The sequence below is a fragment of the Pyrgilauda ruficollis genome, unplaced genomic scaffold, assembly GCF_017590135.1.
Source record: "Pyrgilauda ruficollis isolate IOZ18807 unplaced genomic scaffold, ASM1759013v1 scaffold46, whole genome shotgun sequence".
NCBI lineage: Eukaryota > Metazoa > Chordata > Aves > Passeriformes > Passeridae > Pyrgilauda > Pyrgilauda ruficollis.
The window spans coordinates 3,583,149-3,605,041 of record NW_024526155.1 but is presented as its reverse complement, the minus strand read 5'-3'; the positions used below and the strand labels follow the sequence as shown (position 1 = coordinate 3,605,041).

The 21,893-nt window shown below is 50.1% G+C and overlaps 2 protein-coding genes across 5 annotated transcripts in view; both read right to left on the bottom strand.

The window, feature by feature from the left end:
* PLCG1 (phospholipase C gamma 1) overlaps positions 1–3,906 on the bottom strand; it is a 41,620-nt gene extending 37,714 nt beyond the window's left edge. For all 4 annotated transcript variants that reach the window (XM_041478632.1, XM_041478634.1, XM_041478633.1 and 1 more), the window contains exon 1: positions 3,649–3,906. In XM_041478632.1, coding sequence (XP_041334566.1) covers positions 3,649–3,850 — 202 coding nt within the window. In that variant the 5' untranslated portion in view covers positions 3,851–3,906. The remainder of the gene's footprint in view (positions 1–3,648) is intronic.
* Positions 3,907–8,306: 4,400 nt separating this feature from the next.
* Positions 8,307–21,893, bottom strand: part of TOP1 (DNA topoisomerase I) — a 66,212-nt gene continuing 52,625 nt past the window's right edge. Inside the window, exons 10-21 of the mRNA XM_041478702.1 lie at positions 20,576–20,697; positions 19,751–19,873; positions 18,147–18,334; positions 17,382–17,526; positions 16,187–16,330; positions 14,985–15,170; positions 13,418–13,486; positions 12,707–12,821; positions 11,884–12,011; positions 10,713–10,807; positions 9,844–9,993; positions 8,307–9,705 (exon numbers count right to left, since the gene is read on the bottom strand). Coding sequence (XP_041334636.1) covers positions 9,603–9,705; positions 9,844–9,993; positions 10,713–10,807; positions 11,884–12,011; positions 12,707–12,821; positions 13,418–13,486; positions 14,985–15,170; positions 16,187–16,330; positions 17,382–17,526; positions 18,147–18,334; positions 19,751–19,873; positions 20,576–20,697 — 1,568 coding nt within the window. The 3' untranslated portion in view covers positions 8,307–9,602. The remainder of the gene's footprint in view (positions 9,706–9,843; positions 9,994–10,712; positions 10,808–11,883; positions 12,012–12,706; positions 12,822–13,417; positions 13,487–14,984; positions 15,171–16,186; positions 16,331–17,381; positions 17,527–18,146; positions 18,335–19,750; positions 19,874–20,575; positions 20,698–21,893) is intronic.

The window sequence follows — 21,893 nt, the reverse complement described above, 5'->3', positions numbered from 1 at the left end:
AATGAGGCCAGTTGGGTACACGTCCATCTGCAGCACACGTGGTGATGCCATCCAACCCTTCACGGAATCGTAAGGGTAGGAAAAGTCCTGTAAAACCATCCAGTCCAACCACTAACCCAGCACTGCCAGGTCCACCACTGAGCCATGTCCTCAGGTGCCACATCTACACAGGCTCCTCCCCAGCCAGCAGCCCCCTGGTCCAACCTCACTGCTCTCAGGAGACGCTGAGGCACAGAGAGACCCTCGTCCTTAAGTGCAAGAAGTTCCTTGCAAAGGCCAGTCAGACCCTGCTGGCTTCAGTAACTTGGAATGAAGGTGGCACATCACCTCTGGGCATGCAGCATGGCAGAGAGCGGGAACTCAGACCCACAGCACCAGGCTGTTGAGGCACCAAAGGCACAGAGCACAGGGGTTCCCTGGACCTCTCTCCAGCAGTGGGGTGACCTTCCGCCTGCTCAGGCTCTGCTCCCCTCTAAGCTCCACATCAGTGTGCACAGAAAGCCAAGCACCAACCAAACATTGTTTTTAAGGCAAAGAACTGGTTGCCTGTTGCAGAGTTCAGCAGAGGTCAGAAGTACCAACAGACCAGCCCCTGCAGATCCTGGGGCAGCAGCTGCTCCACAACACCTCTGACAGCGATGGCAAAGCTCCAAAACGAGCACCACCAACTGAGGAACGATGGCAGTGGCTGTGCCCAGAGCCCTCTCCTCCTGGCACACTGCAGCTGAGCCAGCTGACCTCTGTCCCTTCATGCACTGCCCACCATGCAGCAGGAACTTCCCAAGCTGCAGCCACGGGGGCTGTGCTCTTCCCAACACTGCCAGCCATGGAGCCAGGTCCCCCATCCTCACCCACCCCTCCCCGGGACAAACACACATCTCCTTTCTGCACAACCCACCAGGAGCAGAGAAAGGAGCACAGATTCTCTATAGTTGGTGTCCGTGGAGACAGACCTCTCCAAGACATGGCCATCCACACAGACATGCCCCGAGCCCAAAACCTCCATACATGATATATTGTGGATGTTCACCTGTTCTGAAATGGATAAAAACCCAGAATCATTCCTACTTAGACAATTAACATGTATCCAGGGTGGTCTAAAACTCCCTGGTGGTCTCCAGCTCTCAAGAAACACAAGAACATCCATTACTGAGACCCATGAACACAGCAATCTCTGACCTGTAAGTCCCTAGACACCATTTGGTGGAGATGCTGTTCCATGGGAAGGAACATCTCACCTCCTGACAGCTGGCCACCCCCTCATAGTGCAAGCTGGGGCCCAACCAGAACCACCACCAAAAGCAAAACCCAGATTTCCTACCAGCCCCAGCCTACTGCTCCCTGTGCTGGCATGGCTTGCCTTCATGGGGAGAACTGGATCAGCTACTGCCCATGGCTGACACCACCCTGCACTCAAAGCGATGAGCTCAACTCCAGATTACCTCCCCCTCTGGTTGCCACCATGGCCATGCTGACCTCAAGGGATGAGCCAGGAGGGGAATACCTTGGTGTACTTGCCACATGAAGTGGAGCTGTCACACACCTGGCTTTTCCCAGGCATCCTCTTTCTGCCCAGAAAGCACATCCAGATAAAAATAGGGAAGCTGGCCAAGAACTTAGTACTGCTGGCCATCGATGCCATGGCTTTGCCTTGCCTGCCTAGAAACCCAGGCTCTATTTGTGTACACAGGTTGGTATTTCCAGCTGGAGCCCCACAGTTCTGTCCAGGAAGTGTTAAAGCAAAGCTCTGCTCCCCAGCCCTGCAAGCTCAGGGTGCTGGGTGACACCAGAGCAGGGGACTGAGGACAGGGTGAGTTGCTCTGGTGAGAGAGGATGCCATGGGGAAACCATCAGGCATCAGAGAGATGGAGCTGAGGATACAGCAGCTCTTCAGCCTGATGTCCTCCGTGTCCAGCCAGGCCCACCTGGCCCCTTGGGAGGGTCACACATGGTGTGGGAACACCACAGCATTGGGAGGCACACACGGGGAACCCAGAGCTCAAAACCACCAGGCAGACACCTTGCCTGCGGCACAGCAGAGAAGCCCCAAGGAATTTTCCTCTGTGAGACATTAAAAGAAACATAATCATCTCGGTCCCTGGGACACTCTTTTTTCTTCCACTGCTCTTGGATGCCTGCACAGCACAAGAATTCCTTGCAGCCATGGCTTTATCATTGTCAGGCCCACAGCTCTGGTACAGAAGCTGAAGTTCTCTAGATTTCCCCCAAAGGTTACAGGGACACACCTAGGTCTGTCCCAGGGAACAATCACCCATGCAGACACCAGCAGGGACCTCTGTCCCCCATGGGCACACGTGGTCTGTGGGCTCTGTCTCAGACCAGAATCTCCCCAGCAAAACCAACGTTTGCTCTGCCTGAGTTTAAGAACAACTTAAGCCCAGGGTCAATAGAATGCTGCTCTCTCCTCCCTCTCACACTGCCTCATCGCTCCCAGAGGCCATTCTGGGAAAGAGATGGGGGAGCTTCACATCCTCATGATGCTAAAGGAGCCCAAGGCTCCCTCCAGATCTGCCTGCAGACACCACAGGGCAGAAGGTAAAGGACTCAGGGAAAACCAAAGCCCCAAACTGGCATTTTGTGGACCTGCCACAGAGATGTGGCCACCATCTCCATGCCCTTTCCTCATCTAAGCCCCTGGTACTAACAGCATTCCACCTCTCCATCCCAGACCAGCAGCACTTGTCAGGAGAGATGACAACCCCTCCCTGGCCTTGCTGGGCCTCAGTCACATCCCTCAGCATGGGGAAGGCCAGTGCCACAGCCAGCACCAGCTCTCCCACCACTTGGCCTTCGTGCACGTCCCCTCTTCCTCATGCCCCACACAGAACAGAGACCCTGTCCTCGTGCTGGCGCACACGGGGGCAGGAAGGACAATTTAAGAAAACCTGGCAAACCAACACCAAGTTTAAGAGCGCAGAGCATGCCAGATCTCACTACCTTCCCACCTTATGCCCACGCGTAAGAAACCTGGTTTTACACTCAGGTTTCTTACGCATCCTTTCCTCTGTCCTCCTTGTCCCCATCCAGCACAGGAAGCCGGAGCTCACCTGACCCTGTGCCATCACCCCCGGGAAGATGTGCACAGGGCAACGGGGAAGAGGACGGAACTACAGCACAATATTTTCGGCTGGTTTTCCTACTGTTTAACCTTTTCCGTTTGGTCTCATCTGTTGCTCCGAGGTGCAACCGCAAAAGGGCTCACACTAACCCTGCCTCCTTCTGAGGCTCCCTACAGCCCTTAGGTGCTGCTCGCCAAGGCACCACCCGGGAAAACACCTCGTTTATCCCAGGGGAAGTTTGGTGCCGAACAGGGATGCGGAAAGTTGGGAGGCGGCGCTGGGCGGGGGCAGCGGCGGTACCGGCCCGCGCATCCCCCGCGCACAGGGCGGCGGGGTCGGCCCCACGCTGGGACCGGACCCCTCTCCGCCCCCGCGGCTGCCCGCGGGGAGATGCCGGGCACGGAGAGCCTGGGGGTTCATTATTTTTCATTTTCTTCCTGCTCTCCTCGCCACCCAGCCCCGGCGCTCCCCGAACGGCGGCTCCGGGAGGGCTCCGGCCCCGCAGCCCCGCCCGCGGGAGCGCAGCCCCTCAGCCGCCCCTTCCCGCCGGGCTCCCCCGAGCACTCACCGGCCCCCTCGACCTTCTCGGAGCCGCGGCTCCAGGTGACCTGCCGCGTCTCCAGCTTCACCTGGAAAGTTTTCCGCTCGGGTCGCTGCGACTTTTTAGAGTAGAAGAGGGTCATGACGGTGCCCACCTCCAGGCTGCGGCAGAGCTGCGCCGCCTCCGCCTCGCTGGGCGCCCCGGGGCCGGCGCCCGGCCCGGCCGCCATCGGCGCGGCGAACAAAGGGGAGCGGGAGCGCCCGAGCCCCGCCGCGCCCCGCGCCGCCGCCGCGGGAGGGGAGCCGAGGAGGAGGAGGAGAGGGAGGAGGAGGAGGAGCGACAGCCGGGCTGCGGGACCACATGCGTGGTGCGGGATGCCGGTGCCACAGACCACCCAGCACGCCTGGGAACAGCGCGACCCTCCGCACGCCTGCGGGACCGGGGGACTCTGCACCCCACGGCGCGCCTGCGGGACCACCCTGCACACCGCCGGTCCCCCGTGGGCCACACAGCTCACAGGATACCTTAGGGCACCAGCACCCACAGCAGGGTTTGCGTGGGATCCTGGCGTGGCACGTGTGGGGTCCCCACATTGCATCCCACGGTGGCTTTCCCTAGGGACAGACCCCTCCGTATGGCTGCCGCTGGCACCATGCTGTGACTTCTGGATGGAGCCAGGTCTCCGTTTGCTGTAGTTTCTTCCACACAGATCCCAGCCGGATCCGTGCTGGCATGGAAAGCAGGACGGGGCTTGCAGGGTGGCCTGTGGCATCCTGCCCTGGGTGACCTGTAGGGAGCCAGGGGTCACTGGACACTCTCCAGCTGCTCTCCAGCCCCACAAAAAAACAGGGTTAGAGACCACACAAAAGCAGGGTTAGAGAGGGGATAAGTGGCTGAATTGGGAAGCATTTCAATGCAGTTTGCTCCATTCATGTGGTTAAAGCCTGTGATTTCCCTTTCTGTGTGCCACTGACCTTCTTCCCCGTGCCCTCTTTTCCATCAGGATACCCCATGGCACACTGGGTGCTCAGGCTGTCCCATTTATATGTATAAATGTATAGATATGGGTTACTGCTTGGACCTGATGATCTTAGAGGACTTTTCAGACTTTAATGATCCTATGATTTTTTTTTCTTTTTTCCAAACTTCATGATTCTGTGAATACACACACGTACACACACATGTCCACAGGCCCATGGCAAGGCAGCCTGTGCTCAGCAGCCCTTATCTCAGCCCCCAGCTCACCGCTGGGACTGGGAGGGGCATCATCTTCTAAGTGAGGGGCCCATCCCTGAGTGGATCCCACATGTGAGCAGCTCTCTCTCTCCTACTGCTCCACCTGGCTCCACAGGGACATTCCCCAGCACACACACGTGCGCACACACAGTAGGAACCCTGTAAGGTCGTTTAGGATCCTACCTGGCATCTGGGCATCAAACAGGCAAGGTGAGAGCCTAAACCTGCCCTGATAGAAATGAGCGGTGTATGACAGCACTGTAAGGATGCTGGGAATGTGCTCAGCTGAGCCAGAGCTACTGGAGCCTGTGCTTGGTGCTGGCACAGCACTCTGGGCCTCGTTCTCTCCGGGGTGAGCTGCTGTGGCCGCCAGGGAAGTGGCTCCTGGCTTGTGTAATGGCCTCGCTTGGGACCGGCAGGAAGCAGCCAGCTCCCAGTGGTCTTAAAATAGCTGAGCATTATGGGCACACCCTTGTTTTTGAGGGCAAAACCTGAGATGGGAGTGTGGCCATCGAAGAAGCAGAAAAGGTAACTCCCTTGTTCCCAAACACTGCCTGTTCCTGCTGATGGAGAGCACCCGGCAAGGTGCGTCCTCAGCTCAGAGCTCGGGGTGGCTGAGGTGGAGGATGTGGTTTACAATGAGCTGTTTGCGATGGATATTTTTTATTTTCTAAGTTTGGCTGATCATCTTGTAGCCTTGCATTAGCTCTCTGTGTCTAAGATGCTGCATGCCAAGGAATTCTGCTGTTTAATTTGACAGCACAGGAAATTTGACAGCCTTTGTGTGCCTGCTGCCTGACAGCCCCGTTTGGTGGTCCCAGCTCCTGTACCAGCCAGGCTGTGAACAATCATCCCCAGCCCTCAGGACAGCAAAAACTTCCATTATGTTCCTGTGTTGCTTTTGAAGAAATTCCCTGGACTGTGTTCATCATGTGGCTGTGGAAGCCTGCGGGTTCTGCAATCTCCCCTTGCAAACACCTCAGGAAAAAGGGGGATTTTCCCCTCGGAGTGGCCCCAGCACCTCCCCCTTCAGAGTTCCGAAGCACGGGATGCCATCCCCCATATCCTGCAGGATTCGTGGAGCAGCTGCATCCTCCCACCAGGAACAGGCCAGTGGCCAGGTGACCTCTTGCTTAAGGACAGCCCCAGGTGTGCTCAAGGCCTGGGGAACAAAATCCAGGGACACAGCACACTGAGCCCACCCCACAGGCAAGAGCGAGGGTCCCTGCAGCCCGGCATCCCTCTGACCAGTGTCTGGGAAGGGATGCATCCCTCTCCTGCCCCGGGGACCACGCACTGAGAGGAGGTGTCCGATACTCAGCCAAAGTGGTGCAGTCCCTGGGAGCGATGCTCCTGCCCCTCTCCGGGTTATTTATTCATTCCTGCCTGCTCCGTGCTGCCGGGGCTGGGTAAAGACGACACCAGCGGAGAAAATCACCACGGGGGAAGAGCTTCCGTGGTGCTGCAGGGAGCAGGATGTGGAAGGCAGGCCCTGGGGGAGGCGGAGCGGGGCTGCCCGGGCTGGCGTTGGCAGACACAGCGCAGTGTTGTGCCGGGATGGGAAGCAGAGCCGCCCGGGGCTGTGGAGCTGCTGCGGATGCTGGCGCGGTGCCGGCCCCGTGCCGCACGCTCTCCGAGGAGCCGGGCAAAGCCGTGCCCGCAGGCTGCCTGCCCCCGCAGCCCCTGCCCCTTCCAGCCATTGCTGAGTTCCCTCTGGGTGACAGCCAGCACCTGGTGAGAAACCCACTGCAGCTCCGGGCTCCCCGTCCCCGCTCCCCAGTGCTGCGCGGGGAGCACACGCTTTTTTAATATCGAATTCACCTGGTTTCAATTTTCAGCCCTGGAATCCTTAAGACTTCAAGGGGGATGGGGCTTTGCATCCTGCAGGGTTTTGCACCTCCCCTTGGCCGCCAGGCCCTGTCCACGGGCTTGTGCTGCAACAAGATCCAGTTCAAAGCTACGTTTGTGCCCACTCCACCGGTCATGTCACTGCTGCCTCAGTTTCCCTGGCTGCCAAACACAGGCCCTGTTGTGGGGGTGGTGGCAGTGGGGCAGGCAGCACGGGCGCTGCAAGCGGAGGGATGCAAGACAGGATGTGACATGTTTGTGGCCGTGTCTCTGTTTGCACAGTGAGTCAGTGGGGTCTGGGAATTCTCCATGGAAAGCGTGGGGCGTGTGGTCCTCACCCTGCTGTGCCACAGGCAAAATCACCGATTAAACCCTTCTCAGCCCCCTGTTCAGGACAGAGCCTGTGCTCCCCAGTGCTGGGAGGGAGCTGGGTGCATTTTCAAGGGTGGATTTTGCACCAAAATCCTTCTTGCTGACAGAGAGGCACAAGCTGCTCCAGCCTTGGACATCAGCCTGGCCTTGCACTTCCAGGCAGACACAGATCTCCCAGCCTGGCCACAGCACCCCACCATGCCCAGGGACAAGGTGGATCTGCCAGCAGCAATGCTGGGGTGGGGAACCCCCTCCGTGGGAGAACATCCCTTCCCACTGCATTCCACAGTTCCCTATTCAGTGGTGCAAGACACTGGAATTTGTAAGATACGGGATAATTGGGCCAGGTCTGCAGGCGGGAAGGAGGGCTGTATAAATAGAAATGATATTTTTACAGGCTGCATTGTTCAGGCACAGGCAGGCCGGGAGCACAATGAGCCCCTTTCCCTCTCCGCTGGCATTTTTGCCACTGCACCTTGGAAAGGCCCCAGAGAGCAAACGGCAGCTCCTGCCAAACTCCAAGTCTGTGCAGCCACAACAAAGTGCCTGGAAGATCGCAGCGAGCAGCAGGAAGCCCTGCTCAGGGCTGGCTTCCCTGCTCAGCTGGCTGAGCCTGACCCCACAGCCACCCTCGGGGGTCTGGGAGCCCACCCCAGCTCTGGGGTCATGGGGAGGGCTTGCAGAGGAGCCCGGGCTGTGCCTGCTCTACCAAGGACACCAGGCCAGGGCTGCTCCCAATGCCAGGGAGGAGAATGCATCCATCAGCCTCATCACCTGTGTCCTGGCCGTCACCTTTGGCATCATCACCCTTGCCCTCGTCATCACCTGTCCTTGCCCAGCCTCCTGCCCTTCCCAGCCATGAAGGGGAAGGAGCTGCTCTCCCTCCGTCCTGCTCTGTGCAGAGGGCTGGGGCTGAAGGAAAGGCAGCAGAGAAACCAGGACGAGCAGCCCCGGGGTCACTGCATCCCCCTGCTCCTGCTCTCTGCTGTCCTGGGCAGGGCTTCTCCCAGGGCAAAGCAAACTGTGAGCTGTGCCTGCATGGAAAGGCACAGTGGGCACCAAGAGGGTGCAGCACAATCACAGCAAGGCAGGGATGGGCACATCCTTCAGGGAATTCCTGCTGGGGCTGGGAACAGGAATTGCACCCCACCATCTCCCCCAGCCCAGCGACCACGGGGGACTCACATCCCGGGCCAGAGGGGAAAGAACACAGAGACACCAACACTCAGTTAAGTTGTAGGAATTTATTTTAAATAACCTACAGTTGATTAAAAGGGAATTCATGATAAAAATAGAAGATACTTGTTGAGGAAAGGCTGCAGGAAATGGTCTTGCACACACACTACGCTAACAATGCCTCTAAGACTAATGATTATAGCAAAAAAAGGTTTCACATTAAAATTCTGCTTTTTAATTTTTAAAATTTTTTTACACAATTACAAAAGAAAAAAATAAAAGCCCTAAAATCTTGATTATTTTCCTTTTTGGACCAATGCTCATCTCCCTCGAAATTTATTGACCTGTGAAACTTCTTTTTACACAATAAAATCTTTCAAGTAAAAGAGGGGAGTGGGGCTTAGAAAAAAAGGGGGGGAAGGTAAAACAGTCTGACAAACCTAAAAAGTAGATAATTCTTGGAAGTGTACAGAGTGTGTTCAGAACAAAAGGTGATGGGAATGTCACTTGTTTCCAATTTCACTTGTCCTCAAATTCCACACACATCTTTCCATCACACGGCCCCCTCCCCCCACCCCCTCCCCAAACCTACACGATCTTTAAGATCATAAAGAAAGAAAACTGTTTAAATATTTTAAAATAATTAAAAAGAAATAAAAATTCACATTTAAAATAGGAACACTCAAGTCAGGAGGCCGATTTCCCATCATGATTTGCTCTGAACAAATGTGGTGGATATTTGTAATTCATGTTCCAATGCCACGACTGTTTCAAGTGACAAATTGAAAAAGATTTGGGTATTTCCATGACTATAGTGACAGCTGTAACAGGTGCGTTGGGTTCCTTAAATTTTGTTTATTTGTTAAATTCTGAAATGGGGCGGGAGGGGGAGGGGAAGGGCAGGGGTTAAGGAGTCCATTTTCTATTAAAATATAGAAGTTATTGCAAAACCCTAACTGTAAAAACGCACCAATATAATTGGATTTTGTATACAGTAGCTAAAGATTCCCACGCTCTCAGTGTGATGGTGAATTTGCCTGGCGGAAGGTTGACAAATCCCCCATCCACTTGCCCTGCCTCAAGAGAAAAACCACACAAACCAGACAGCTAGAATTTGGATCTCTGAAACATTTTTTAAATAAGTTGTCCATAGGACAACTGGCTCAGCTCCTTTAAGATATTTCCAGGTTATGCTTTCTGCAAGATGTTGGCTGTTTTATCTGATGCTCACTTGCCCCTTTCCTCCCCCTTCCCCAGCATCCAAGGACAAGTAAGGCTCACAGTTTATCAATCTCCCTAAAAACCAGGCTACTCCCTTTTCCCATAAAATTCATCTCAATAAAAACAGGTTAAAACTCATAGTCTTCCTCTGCCATGTCGATAGCCCAGGCAAATTTCTCTCGTTGGGTTTTGTTATAAATCTTCTCTATAGGAATTCCCCACTTCTTACACCTGCAGGAGAGGAGATGCTGTTAGAGTTAGGGATAAAAGGAAGGCCAGAGACCCTGCCCTTGTTGCTATTTGCGGGGACAGGACAGAGGTGAAGGAGTGAGGGGGGGTCACTCCAGCACACCACAGGCAGGGGCTTACCAAGCAACAGAGATCCTGGGATCCAGATAGTTGAGTTTGGAGGTGCCCAAAGCAATCTGCTTGTTCTCCTCCCTGTCTGTAGCCTGAACCTCCAGCTTCATCAGTTGCTCCTCGATCCTCTGCACTGCTTTCTTCTTGCTCTCCACTGTCCTGAGGTGGCAAAGAACAAAGCATTGAATTACTAATGCCCTGCCAGCACTGTGGGAAGCCAGAGGGACTCTGCTCAAGGTAAGCAATGCCACCAGCCACACAGGGCAGCTGTGTCAGCACAGATGGTGACAACAACACACTCAGCACATGCAATTAAGAACTGACATTTTCCAAAAGGCAGAGCAGGAATCTTAAGCAGCAGTTTTGTTTTAAAGGGTTGGAAGCAACAGCCTGAACTGTTCTATGCTACACCCACTCCCACACCAGCCCATCTATCCCTCAGCAAGACATGCTGTGATCCTGCTTCCAGAGCTCCTGTAGCTCAGCTCCCCCGTGGCTGCTCTGCAGAGCCCACACGGAGCCCCAGCACATGGTCTGTGCCATGGGCTTCCAACAGAGAGTGGGGAACTCAGGGAGGTGCCTGTGCAATTAATTAATTAATTGTGCAAGCCCAGGCTCCCCAGGAAGCCAGCAATGCTGCACATTGGTCCTGGACAGCAGCAGAGTGGGTGAGCACTGGCAGGGCTCAGCTTTGAGGGCTGGGCATGAGTGACCACATCAGGAACTGCAGGGTGAGACCACTGCACAGGTGGCCATTTCTTCATGCACAGAATGAAAATGGCAAAAGCAAGTCTCCCCAAATCACAGGCCAGGAAAGTGGAATACAGGTGAAGGGCCCCTTCTGGGAGCAATGCTCAGCCCAGTTACACCAGCCTTACTTTTTAGACTTCTCATCCCTCCGGACCTTGGCATCAGCTTTGGCGCTTTTCAGTTCCCTCCTGGCATCAGCTAATTGCTCCTTCTTGGCATCAATCTAGGAGAGGCAAAACCAGATGGCAGCACTGAGAACGAGCTGCTGACAGCTGTGTCAGTCACCCTGGGCAGCATGACCCAGGAAGCCAGTTTGTGACCACGTTCAGAATCTACCAGCAGTCAGATCCACTCCTGCAGAGCAATCAGGCCACTGGCCACTGCACAGCCATGTGTGGTGAGATATTCCCCTCAGAAAACAGGGCCTCACTCATTTCCAAAGACAAGGTGATGCTGGGAGCTTTCTCAGTTCCATGCAGGGCGAGGAATTGGCTTGGTCTGGCCAACAAACCCCTTCTGGCAGCTTGTCTGCCTTCACTGCATCCCACCAGCACCAGCTCTCTGATGGCTACATGGAAGGATGATACCTGATCCCTCAGCAGAAGCAGCCCCAAATCCTACACACTGAAAGAAAGGTCTTAATGCCTCAGGCAGTTCTACTTCAGTAAGTTTGGGGTTCAGGGAGATTCAGCATTTTGCAGCCCCTGTTCAACCACTCCCCTTAACATCCCCAAGCTCTAGGATCTAGGGTGAAGGCAGCCATGTTAGGTGTTATGGAAGCAGGGGACACTGCAGTGCCAAACCAGAACTCCTTATTGTGAAGGTTATTCTAAAGCCAGACCAGGAACAGACCTAACCCCTTTGGACCTCATGGCCTTCACCAGAAACAATCTGCAAAGGAAGAGGTGAGGTCAGAGGGGCATAATGTACTATCTACCACTGACAGTGGCCTGGGATTCACACAACAGGGGTGGCTGCCCACTCCAGGTTCTTTAGGGAGAACAGAGCCAGATCAGTAGCCAGAGACTGCTGCTCTCAAGTTTCAAAGGCAGCAGAACACACAGCTATAGGATGAAGGACAGAAAAAGGGCCTGGTCTTGTTCTTTACAGGTAAAAGACAACTCAGAGAAGCCCCTTCCAGCTCACTGCTCATCTCTGAGCAGGCCCATATCTGCTGCACACCATCAACTCCTCACAGGGCAAAGCAGGCCCTGCTTTCACCCCAAAGGAAAAGAATGCTGACTCCTGAGATGCAGCACTTGGAGCCCTGCTGCCCCAGAGTTGGGCAGAGGGAGGTACCTTGCTCTGCAGGTTCATCATGGACTTCTCAAAGGTTTTGGGCGGAGCTCTCTGGTGGTTACACAGAATGGCCACCGCTCTGTTGGCACGGTTGTAGGAGAGGATCTTTGCTGGGATGTTGTCATCCGCTGAGAAGGACAGGAGAGTGGTGAATCAGTGAGTTCTCCAGGGTGTGATGCCACAGCCAGTGTCCCACAGCCACTGCAGAACCAACCTTCTCCTCCTATGTCCAGTCTTAACACTGTACCCCAACTACAGTCCCAAGCCTGGCCACTTCCATCCCAGCCCCTAACTCCTTCTGGATGCTCCTCATCAGCACTGACCCCCTCAACTCAACAGAGGGGAAGCACAGCCAGAGTAGGGGACAGCAGGACCACCCTGCCCAGGACACCGCTGGGCTTCACGGGTCCAATGTGGCACTTGGTAAAGCTGCACAGTGCAAGGCAGCACTGCTCACAGGGGTTGTGCATGAGCAGCCAAGAAACATGGGGCTGCTACACATGCACCTGTCTTGCCTGTCATCTACAGCACCCCACAACTAACAAAAAGCAAACAGATTTGGTTAAGGATAGGCATAACGTGGAAAGTACACCCTGGTGTGCTCACAAGTCAGTTCTGTTCTGCCCCAGTGCTGAGCTGCTCAACTACCCTAAAAAACTGACAGCAGATTTTTGGTCAGACCTCAGCTGCCTGACATTTGCACTGGGAGAACTGTAACAAGGAAGTGGTGAACAGATACACAGCTTGTGGCTCAGCCAAGGAAGCCATATCTGTATTGCAGGGTAAGATCTGTTCCCCTCACAGCTTCAGGGGCAAGACTTACGATTCGTGAGCTCCTTGAGCTGCTGCTGTAGCGTGATGGAGGCATTGTAAGTACGGAATACCTTGGCTGTCAGTCCCTCCATAAGGTCTTGAAGGTGTTTATTTAAGATACTGGTCTAAAGAAGCAGAAAGGAGATGACAGTGAGCACTAGGAATGACCACAGCATTTGTGAAACCTCTGGATCCATGGCTGACACAGACGTGCAGCTCATGGCTGAGACCTGGTGTACTCAGACCTGACCACAACAGAATAGCCACAGCATCACTGAAACCACAGCAAAAGTGAACAAAGAACCAACAAGTATTAGATTGGTAACAAGTACCACAAGTGGCCAAAAAGGATTTCTTTGGTGTGAAGGTTTTGGTTTCCAGCAACAATAAACATGCCTTGACCACCACAGTGCTCCCACAGAGCCGAGTGTGCAGACAGGGATGGCATGTGAAAGTCTGTCACCTCACACATTCATCACCTCTGAACTCTGAAAAACCTCCCCAGGTCAGAGCCAGGCAGGCTCACCAGAACCAAGGCCCATCACTTTGGGAACCTGTGGGCACAGTGGACAATTCAGACACTAGACTGAGACAGACTCTCGCTGCTTCAGGGTGCTCTGGAGGAAAATTTCCACTGAAACCATTTCTAGAACAGAGCAGCTGTTACTGCTGGTGCAGAGCAAGCCTGTTCAGGATGCTCCACCATGAACTATGTGCTTACATTGAGGCGGTCAAAGAGGTCATCCTCAGGCTGCTTGTTCTCCATGAACAGCTGAAGATTCTTAAACACCTGCAAGGAATAGAAAACCAGGAATCTCAGGCACACAGACCAGACAGCACTGAGCAGTACTAAGTTGTATGAAAACAGAACTGCCAGGGAGCCATTAAACTGCTTTCAGGGAACGGTGATGATGCTGGATGTTACTTCCCAGCAGGCAAAGACCCATCTCTCAATGCAATGCTTGTGCTGAGGCTCCTCCCCAGCAACAAGATGCCCTCACCATCCTTTGGATCAAAACTACAGTCAGGAGACTTAACTGCTCTGGTGTAGCTGTCTACACCAGAGAAAGAGACCCCAAAGCTACTGCCTTTTCCTTACTCTCCCATTATTACTTGTGCCCAAGAGACCCCTGAGCCATTTCCCATGGACTGAAGCTCCAAGAAATCCTGCTGCATTGTTTCATACCATTTCATCCCAAACATGTCTCATGGGGTAGGGAGAATAATCAAAGCATCTTTGATTATAACAGAGACCACAAATCCCAGCTCTATGTGCTCCAATTCTCCAGCTTCTCAACAACACACATTTTTCTATAGACACCCAATATACAAGGATTTCTAGTTCCACAATACTCAACTTCCCATTTTAAAAACTGAAAAAATACCAAGAGATACCAATAAATTTAAATAGAAAAAATATGTTTTCTTCTTTACACAGGGAACCAAGAATTCTAGCACACATTAGTTTCTAGAGCAGCAGTAGTTTCATTTTTTTTCAGTTGTTTTGCTCCTCAAGGCACCAACATTTATTGCTGGCTGTCACGACAATTACCACAGTATTATACCCAGGGTATCTAACTCAGACCAGAGTTGTGGGCCAGATGTAAAGCTGTTATACCCACAAAAACATTTTGGATAGTGCCCTCCAGGTTCACGCTGCTGGATAGAGATAGATTCTGAAATGAGGACAAAATCACAGCAGATTTGAAACCAGTGGATGACAGAAATAAAAGAATTGACATGGCATAAGAAGTCTTGGCTGGCAGACACCCAAGTTCATAGGCCAGAGGTCTCAGGGCACCTTCGCCATAGGCTCTGCAGCAGCCAAGATCAAGATCTACTCTGTGAGGGCTCAGCTCCAACGTGACCCAAACCACTGTGACAGAGGTGTCTATTATCAAAGCCCCAACCAACCTGCTGCTCTGCCAGTGCCAGCAGTATCTCACAACTGTTTATGCTGTAACTTGTCACACGGGCCTGCAACTCCACCATCTACAGGTGACAAAACCAACTCTGATGATGAGAATGAGACCCAGGAAGCTTGTCTAACACAGCTGCTACAGTTCTGTATGCCAACTCTTCACACTGAGACCACAGGGAAGAGCTGCAAGATGTCTGAACATCTCATCTGCTGGGCTGTGTCACACCACAAGGATGTCACAATAACTGACTTATTTTCTGGCTCGGTATCTGAGCAGTGGTAAAGCAACCTGTTAAAGCCATCCAGACTGTGCTGACCACATCTCTGTGCTGTTCAGTCTGTGTATGTGCTTGTGGAGGTGCCTTACCCTCTTCTCCACAGGGACCTTGTTGTAGTATCGGATGGAGTCCTTCCCGAGGAAGTCGAACTCAACCACGTATTCCTGCCCATCCAGCTCAGGATGCAGCTTGATGTGCTCTACTCTCAGAGAGCAGCAGCCCACGGTGTCAGCTGTCTCTCCTTCTTCTTTTTCATTACCAGCTCTCAGGGCAAGCTACATTTATATCAAGACAAGAGAGGCAAGGAATTCAAACTGTCCCCAGAACAAAGAGATGCTGCAAACCTTCAGATACTGGCCTAGAACCAGCAGAGTCCAGAGGAGAATATCTTCTTTTTTTAAGAGTTTAAGCCAGGATGCTTTATCAACTTCTGCTCATTAAGTAACTCAAACTGTGAGACAGGTCTGACTAATGGAAATTAATTTCAAAAAGTGTGGCAGTTTTTAAAAATCAATTGACTTCCATGTGACCTCTACTTGAAACAATTCATATGGTTCAGTTGTTCCTCTTCTATGATCTTACCTATTCACTGCACACTAAATACATTTCAAATAGCATACAGGTTATATAAATATTGGCTTGTATAAATTATCTAAAGGCTACTTTTGACTGCATAAAACCCACATATTTTAACAGTGCTGGCTAAAACAATTTCTAACTTTTGAAATCTTCAGTGGTCATATGAAACCACTACTATTCACATCAAAGTTCCCTGGTTTACATCAAACCATTTTGAACAAAACCTGTTAATTTAGTTAGTCAAGACACCATATGCTACTAGGGAACAGTTCTCTGGGAACTGGTTTTATGTTGCTTTAAATGCATCAACACAACTGCAGTTTTCTTTATGCCGTGGTGAAAAAATTAGCATAATTACAAAACCTCACAACTGTGACCTGATACTGAAGAGGTGACAAAAATTTCCAGCAGGAAAACTGAAGCAGCTGGAGACAAAAGGCCCACACAAACTTCCCACTAATCCAACTGGGTGATTCTGGAACCAGGCTGTGAGTTTTGCCTGAACTAAACAATGCTGCCTGAAATAGCCGTGTTTAGTACAATAGTTCATTGCTCTGGATTCCAGGTAATGGGAAGGAAAAGGAGCCTGCCCACCAGGAAGTCTCAGGATACCTTAGTAACTGGGCTCAATTCTGCCTTCAAGACAAACACAGCATTCCCAAGTATTCCCAGCAGGACAGGGAAGGCGAGAGGAGCCAAGGAAGAGCCTCACCTTATCAATGAAGTACAGTGCCACAGCCCTCTGCCGTACTTTCATCTCTTTGGATTTCCAGTCTTCTCGGTATTGATTCCGGATTTTATCTACACACTTCTTCAACCTCCGAGCTGTCTCGTACTTCTGCCAGTCCTTCTCACCCTGCAGGGAAGTTGGAACAGAGTCAGCACTACAGAGCAGGCAGAGGACTAGCTCCAGTCTGCATCTCAAGGCTTTGCAAGCCCCTGTGTGGCAAACAGGCTCGCTGTACAAAAGCACTGAGATGCTGCTGCTGCACAGCTCAGCTTCACACTGTGCTGCCACACAGCTGCAGGTCATTCAGATTTCCATGATATTAAATACTTCCATGGAAGCAACTAGAGAGAGACACAAAAGACACATCTTCCCAGCTTCTCAAAATACAAATGGTTTCCTTTGCTTTATTCAGATGGCACTTATGTTCTTTCAGCTGTGTAATTAAATACCCATAAAAGGCAAAAGCAACATCAACAGTTCATCATCATTATTATATATTCAAGACACAGCAAAAAGAGGGCAGGAATTCACAAGGAATAGAGATATTTTTCCTCCTGTATTTGTAGGGCAAACTCCTTGTTTCCAATCCAGGAAAAAAATCTCTCAGAAAAAGACTTCATGAAAGGAGCTTAAATTCTTGCTTTTATGGACTTGATCCATAATACCCACAGACTGGGTATTTGCTCCCACAGCAGGAGTTTGTTTTCCTTCAGTCATGAGCTTCTTACCAGCCTTCTCAGCCAGGAGCCTGGCTGGGTTTTTAGTTTTACAAACAACTAATTAACAACCCATGGTTAGAACTTCACAGCAATACCAGGCAGGGGAAGTTAAGGCCAAATGTATGTGAAATATCCACCAGAGCAAGACGGCTCTTGGATAAATTGCTTCCTTTTAGGTTTACACATTACACAGGTTAAAGGATTCCTACTAGAAATGACACGATGCTTTTCAGGAGACATTTTCCAGATTTCACCTGCTCTCCTGGGCAGTAACTCTATCCTCTCTTTTCAAGGAGAAACAGAAGCACAGAAGCCTCCCTATGTTTTTCAACCACTGTAGGATGAAACAGCCAGGTAGCTTTTCCTCCTATCTCTCTCTAAACCATGAACTACATTTGCTTCTCAGAAACATGACCAAGAAGATTGCTTTGGTTTTGCTTTTTTAACTGGATCTTTACCTTAATTCTTGAGCTAGGGTTCAACATGATGTATTTGATAGAGCCTTGGATGTTCTCAGTCCATGACACCAGCCAGGTCACCTTGTTATCATGCCGAACCTCCTTCCATTTGTGTCCTGGTGGAGGGGCAGGGATTTTGGAATCCCTAGAGAGAATTAGAGAACACATGATAAAAGCTAGTTAAAGAAAATCCCACCAGCATCAAAATAGAGAAGGTAATAACAGCACTACACAAAGAAAGTGCAGGGAAAGGAAGTGAGGCAACAGAAGTGCATTATCTCCACAAGCAGTAAACCAAGTAAATCAAAATGAGCAATGTAGCTGCTACCAACATGTACCTGCTGAAGAATTATACTGCAATTGCTAGGACCAGTTTTCATTTGTGAACTCTGTATGTAATAGTGTTGACACTTATAAGGACTAGAGAGAGTGAAGAAAAGCCCACCAAACCTTAGCCTTCAACATCATGGAAGACAAGGTAGGGCAACTTATGTATAAGAAAATTATTTTCTGGAAACACCAGCAGGAAAGGCAGTTTAGGCAGATGTAGGCTGTAGGCGTGAGGAAGAAAATATGTTGAAAAAGTTCTACATGAAACCCATGATTGCCTTGCTCAGTCTTTTCTTCTATGACTCAGTTTCTTATCCATATGAGAACAAGATAAGCTGCATCCCTAATTCTACATGTTTGAGTATCAACTTATACAGGGTTTTAAAAAATGAGCTCTAGAAAGCAAAGCCAAGGCGTGAAGCACGCAGTGCTCACTTGCTGCAGTTTATGATGATGTCTTCGGGCATGATGCGTCTCTTCAACATCCCCATTTTGGGATGGTTCCCACGACCTCGGAAGAGACCTGGAGGCTCAATCTTAAAGTTGGCAATCCTCTCCTTGTGGTTGTCCATCACACAGTAACCATACTCCTTCAATAGCCGCTCATTCTCCTCTTTGATTTTCTGGGAAAAGCCAAAAGCAAAGATGGTATGGCACAAGCAGCACCACACACACCTTTATATGCCAAGACTTGAAAAATGTTTACATTTGTGCCACACTAATGCTGAAGACCCAACCAAAATCCAGATCCCCATCATGGCAAGTGTATCAGATGGCCAGAAAAGCACTCATAAAATGCACACAGCGCAAACAAACTGGAAAAGGGGGAAGAATGTGTGAAAACTCTGTGAAAAGTTGTATTTGAGGGAAACAGATTAGTGCTGGTGAAGGCAGCTACAATTTTGCCACAGCAGAGGGGAGTATCTCTATCCATGTATCTCAGCTTCAAGGGTACCCCCAGCACAGTACTGCCACTTTATATTTTATACTGAGCATTTGACATCCACTGGACTTCCTATCTTGTTGTTTATGTATAAAAATTCTGTGTATAAAAGACTGCTGTGTTTGAACTCAGCATCAGAAAGCAGGCAAAGGAATGTCTCCAGGCTGCTGCATGTCAAGCCTGTGTCAGCAAATGGTTTCACAAGCAGAACACAGTCTTCTAAGAAAGAATGTGCTGAGATTTCACTGCATACTTCTGTGCCCGAACTCTAATTATATAGCAGGAAAAATAAAAACACTGCAGCTCAAAATAAAACATCTGACCCGCAGACAGCACTGCTGTACCAGCTAAGAAACAGAAAAAGCCACTTCTGTTCCATTTTAAGAGCCACCATGGACAGGAACTGAAGGGCTCACCCACATTTATCAAACAGAAACAGCAGGAACACAAGGGCTCTCCATCTTGATGGGATCCCTCTAATCCCAAAGGCTGTAATTCCAAGCTGCCAGGCCCTTCATTCAAAGGACAACTACTACAGCATTGCAGAAGATCAAGCTGAGTACTTGGGGAAAATTTCCACCTTCCAACATCCATTGCAGTTAATTTAATTCTTAACCTATGAGACATGTAGCCATGCTACTGGATAATAAAGTTCATTTTTAATTAAAACACCAGCATTACTCGATGTTTAAAATTTCTTCTCTCAATTTATTCACGAATGGCATTGCTGCATCCTTTCCACCACCATGATCTGTGCCATCCTTAACTGAGTATCCACTGCTCATTTCCCTGGGACCAATGAACCCAGATGCAGCACCTCTGATTCTCTTTATTGGCTTAAGCAGTTACTTAACTTTACTTAAGCAGGTACTTACTTAACTTTCTTTCTCTAAGCAGGATCAGCCCTATCAATATCATTTCAAGTCAGGATGAAGATTCAGCTGTAAACACAGTGCTCTGCCCTATCTGATCTGCACAGTTCACATGAAAGCAATAATCTGAAAGCTGGTGAAAAACACTGACGTATGCACAGCAAGGGGAATGATTGCACAAAGATGTTTACAACCACGAAGCCTCCTAGAATTCCCACTGGTACCTGTTTCTCCTCCTTGGACATCTGTTTCCTAGCTTCCGACTGAGCTTTGAAATACTGGCTCATGTGGGTGAAGTCACACTTGCTGAGGTTGGTGATAGTGCTCTTCTCTTCAGAGGTCATTTCCTTGCAGAAGGAAAGCAGTGCTTTAAGTTTACACACACAAAAAGTTTCATGCCTAGCAGAGCTTACCCTACTCCAGGCAGCCTAAACAGGAACAACAGGCAGGTTCTCACAATAATCCCCCACAGAATTCCCAAATTCTTGCACAGGCTCACTCCAGCTGAGGTCAAAGAGGAAAGGACAAGCAGCAGATCCTATGGAGCACTGGCCTTGCAGGGCTCTGATCTCCCCAAGCACTGGGCAATGCTGCACCACTTTCCAAAGAATTCCCACATCCTGACTGGGACTGCTGAGGGATGGAGAAAAAACCCAGAAATATACCCAGGAAATCTGCACCAAACTTATCTAAAGGTTTGCTGTTATGGCTGATGACTGAAGTGAACATCTCTGTTTTAGTTCTTTGGAAGGGGTTTCCTTCTAGTAAATCTGGCTCTTACAAGGCATGTAACAGGCCAAGTCAGCTACACCCCATGGTGCTGCAACAGAGGAACCTGACTTTGTTGGTTTAGAAAGGCATTTATGGTAGGGTTCTTCCTGCTGAAACTACAGGATAAATGGGAAACTTCACAGCTACAGTCTGAGGCAGCTTTTAGTTGCCTCAAGCCAACTTTCATGTGCATGGAACAGCAGCCCCTTTTCTCTGCCCAGTGCTGAGGAGACACTGGCCAGGTCCACAGTCACTGCAGCCCAGGACTATGTGCATACTTTTCTCCAGTCCTTGAAGAAGTTTTTCCTGAAGATCTCCTTTGTAGTGTACTCATGATCAAGCATTTTTGCAAAGAATGTGGCAACTTCTTCTGCTTTGGTACTCAGCTTCATGACTTTACCTGCAAAGAAAGGTTTTCTTCTTAAAGAAAATGGTAAACAGGAATCAAAGTCATAAAGAGAACATAGTAACTACCCTAAAGGATTGTATTTTTACTACAGAGAAGTTTGTCTTAAAATGTTACATAATACAGCAACTTGAATGGACAAAGGAAACAGACAAAGCACAGTTGCTTGACTTCCACTACAAACATTTTGAAAAAAAATTTCCTCTGGAATCTAAACATTAAAAAAAGCAACAGCAATTTGATGTGAGGCAGGTCTGGGCTGCAGGGCAGGAAGGGGAAAAGGCCTGCTGCAGGAAACCCTCTGCTGAGCCACCCCCGTGCTGGGCGTGCTCCTGGGGAGACACTTCTGTTTGATGTCAAAAAGGCAGGGATTTTATTAAATTTAATATTCCAGCACTCAGACGTGTGGGAAATACAGTCCCTGTGTTCCTTTTCAATGCACAGACAGACTCCACCTTGGAACACCCCTTCCAGCCTTTAGCTACTTGTAGGCAGGAAGAGCCCTTCCTCTGGACACACCACAAATAGGCTGGAAAGAGATGCCAGTTATTGAACTCTCCCTCATTGCAAGGAAACGTGTCAGGGTTCTGCTAACTGTTCCCTCTGCTGTGGGAATGCACTCCTGCATCTCCAAAGCAGGCTCAAAAGGCAGTCATTTTTAAGAAAGACTGAGCTGTCAGTGAATGGAGGGGTCACATTCCAGCTTCTCTGCATGACTGCAGCACAAAGTGGAATTGCTGCAAGGGGAGACTGAAGCACAAGGGAAAGAGGCTGCTGCTGCATCAAGACTGTGGATTCAACATCTAACACTCCTATTGAGCATTTTTTGGTCCTGATTGCATTCTTGATGAAACATGGGGTGCCAGTGATCCCTCTGAAGGATTCTGCATGCAGCTCACATCTCCAGCTAGTTTAGTTTCAAGAAATATTTCAAGTTCCAATGCTTGGCTGTCAGTATCTGGGGATTTTTAACAACCATTTTACTGCACACAAGTGAACACAAGAAACTCTTAAATCTGTGCTCTTGGAAAAAAAAATACCATGCTTTGGGTTTACTACATATTTTCAAAAGTTGCATCATCTCTAAAATTAAAGCATGAAAGTCAGCTAAAAAGCCTTAAGATCTATAAAGCCTTGTAAAACAGGACTTAGCAAAACGTCCTCCCAATGATCTGAGAATATTCCACAAT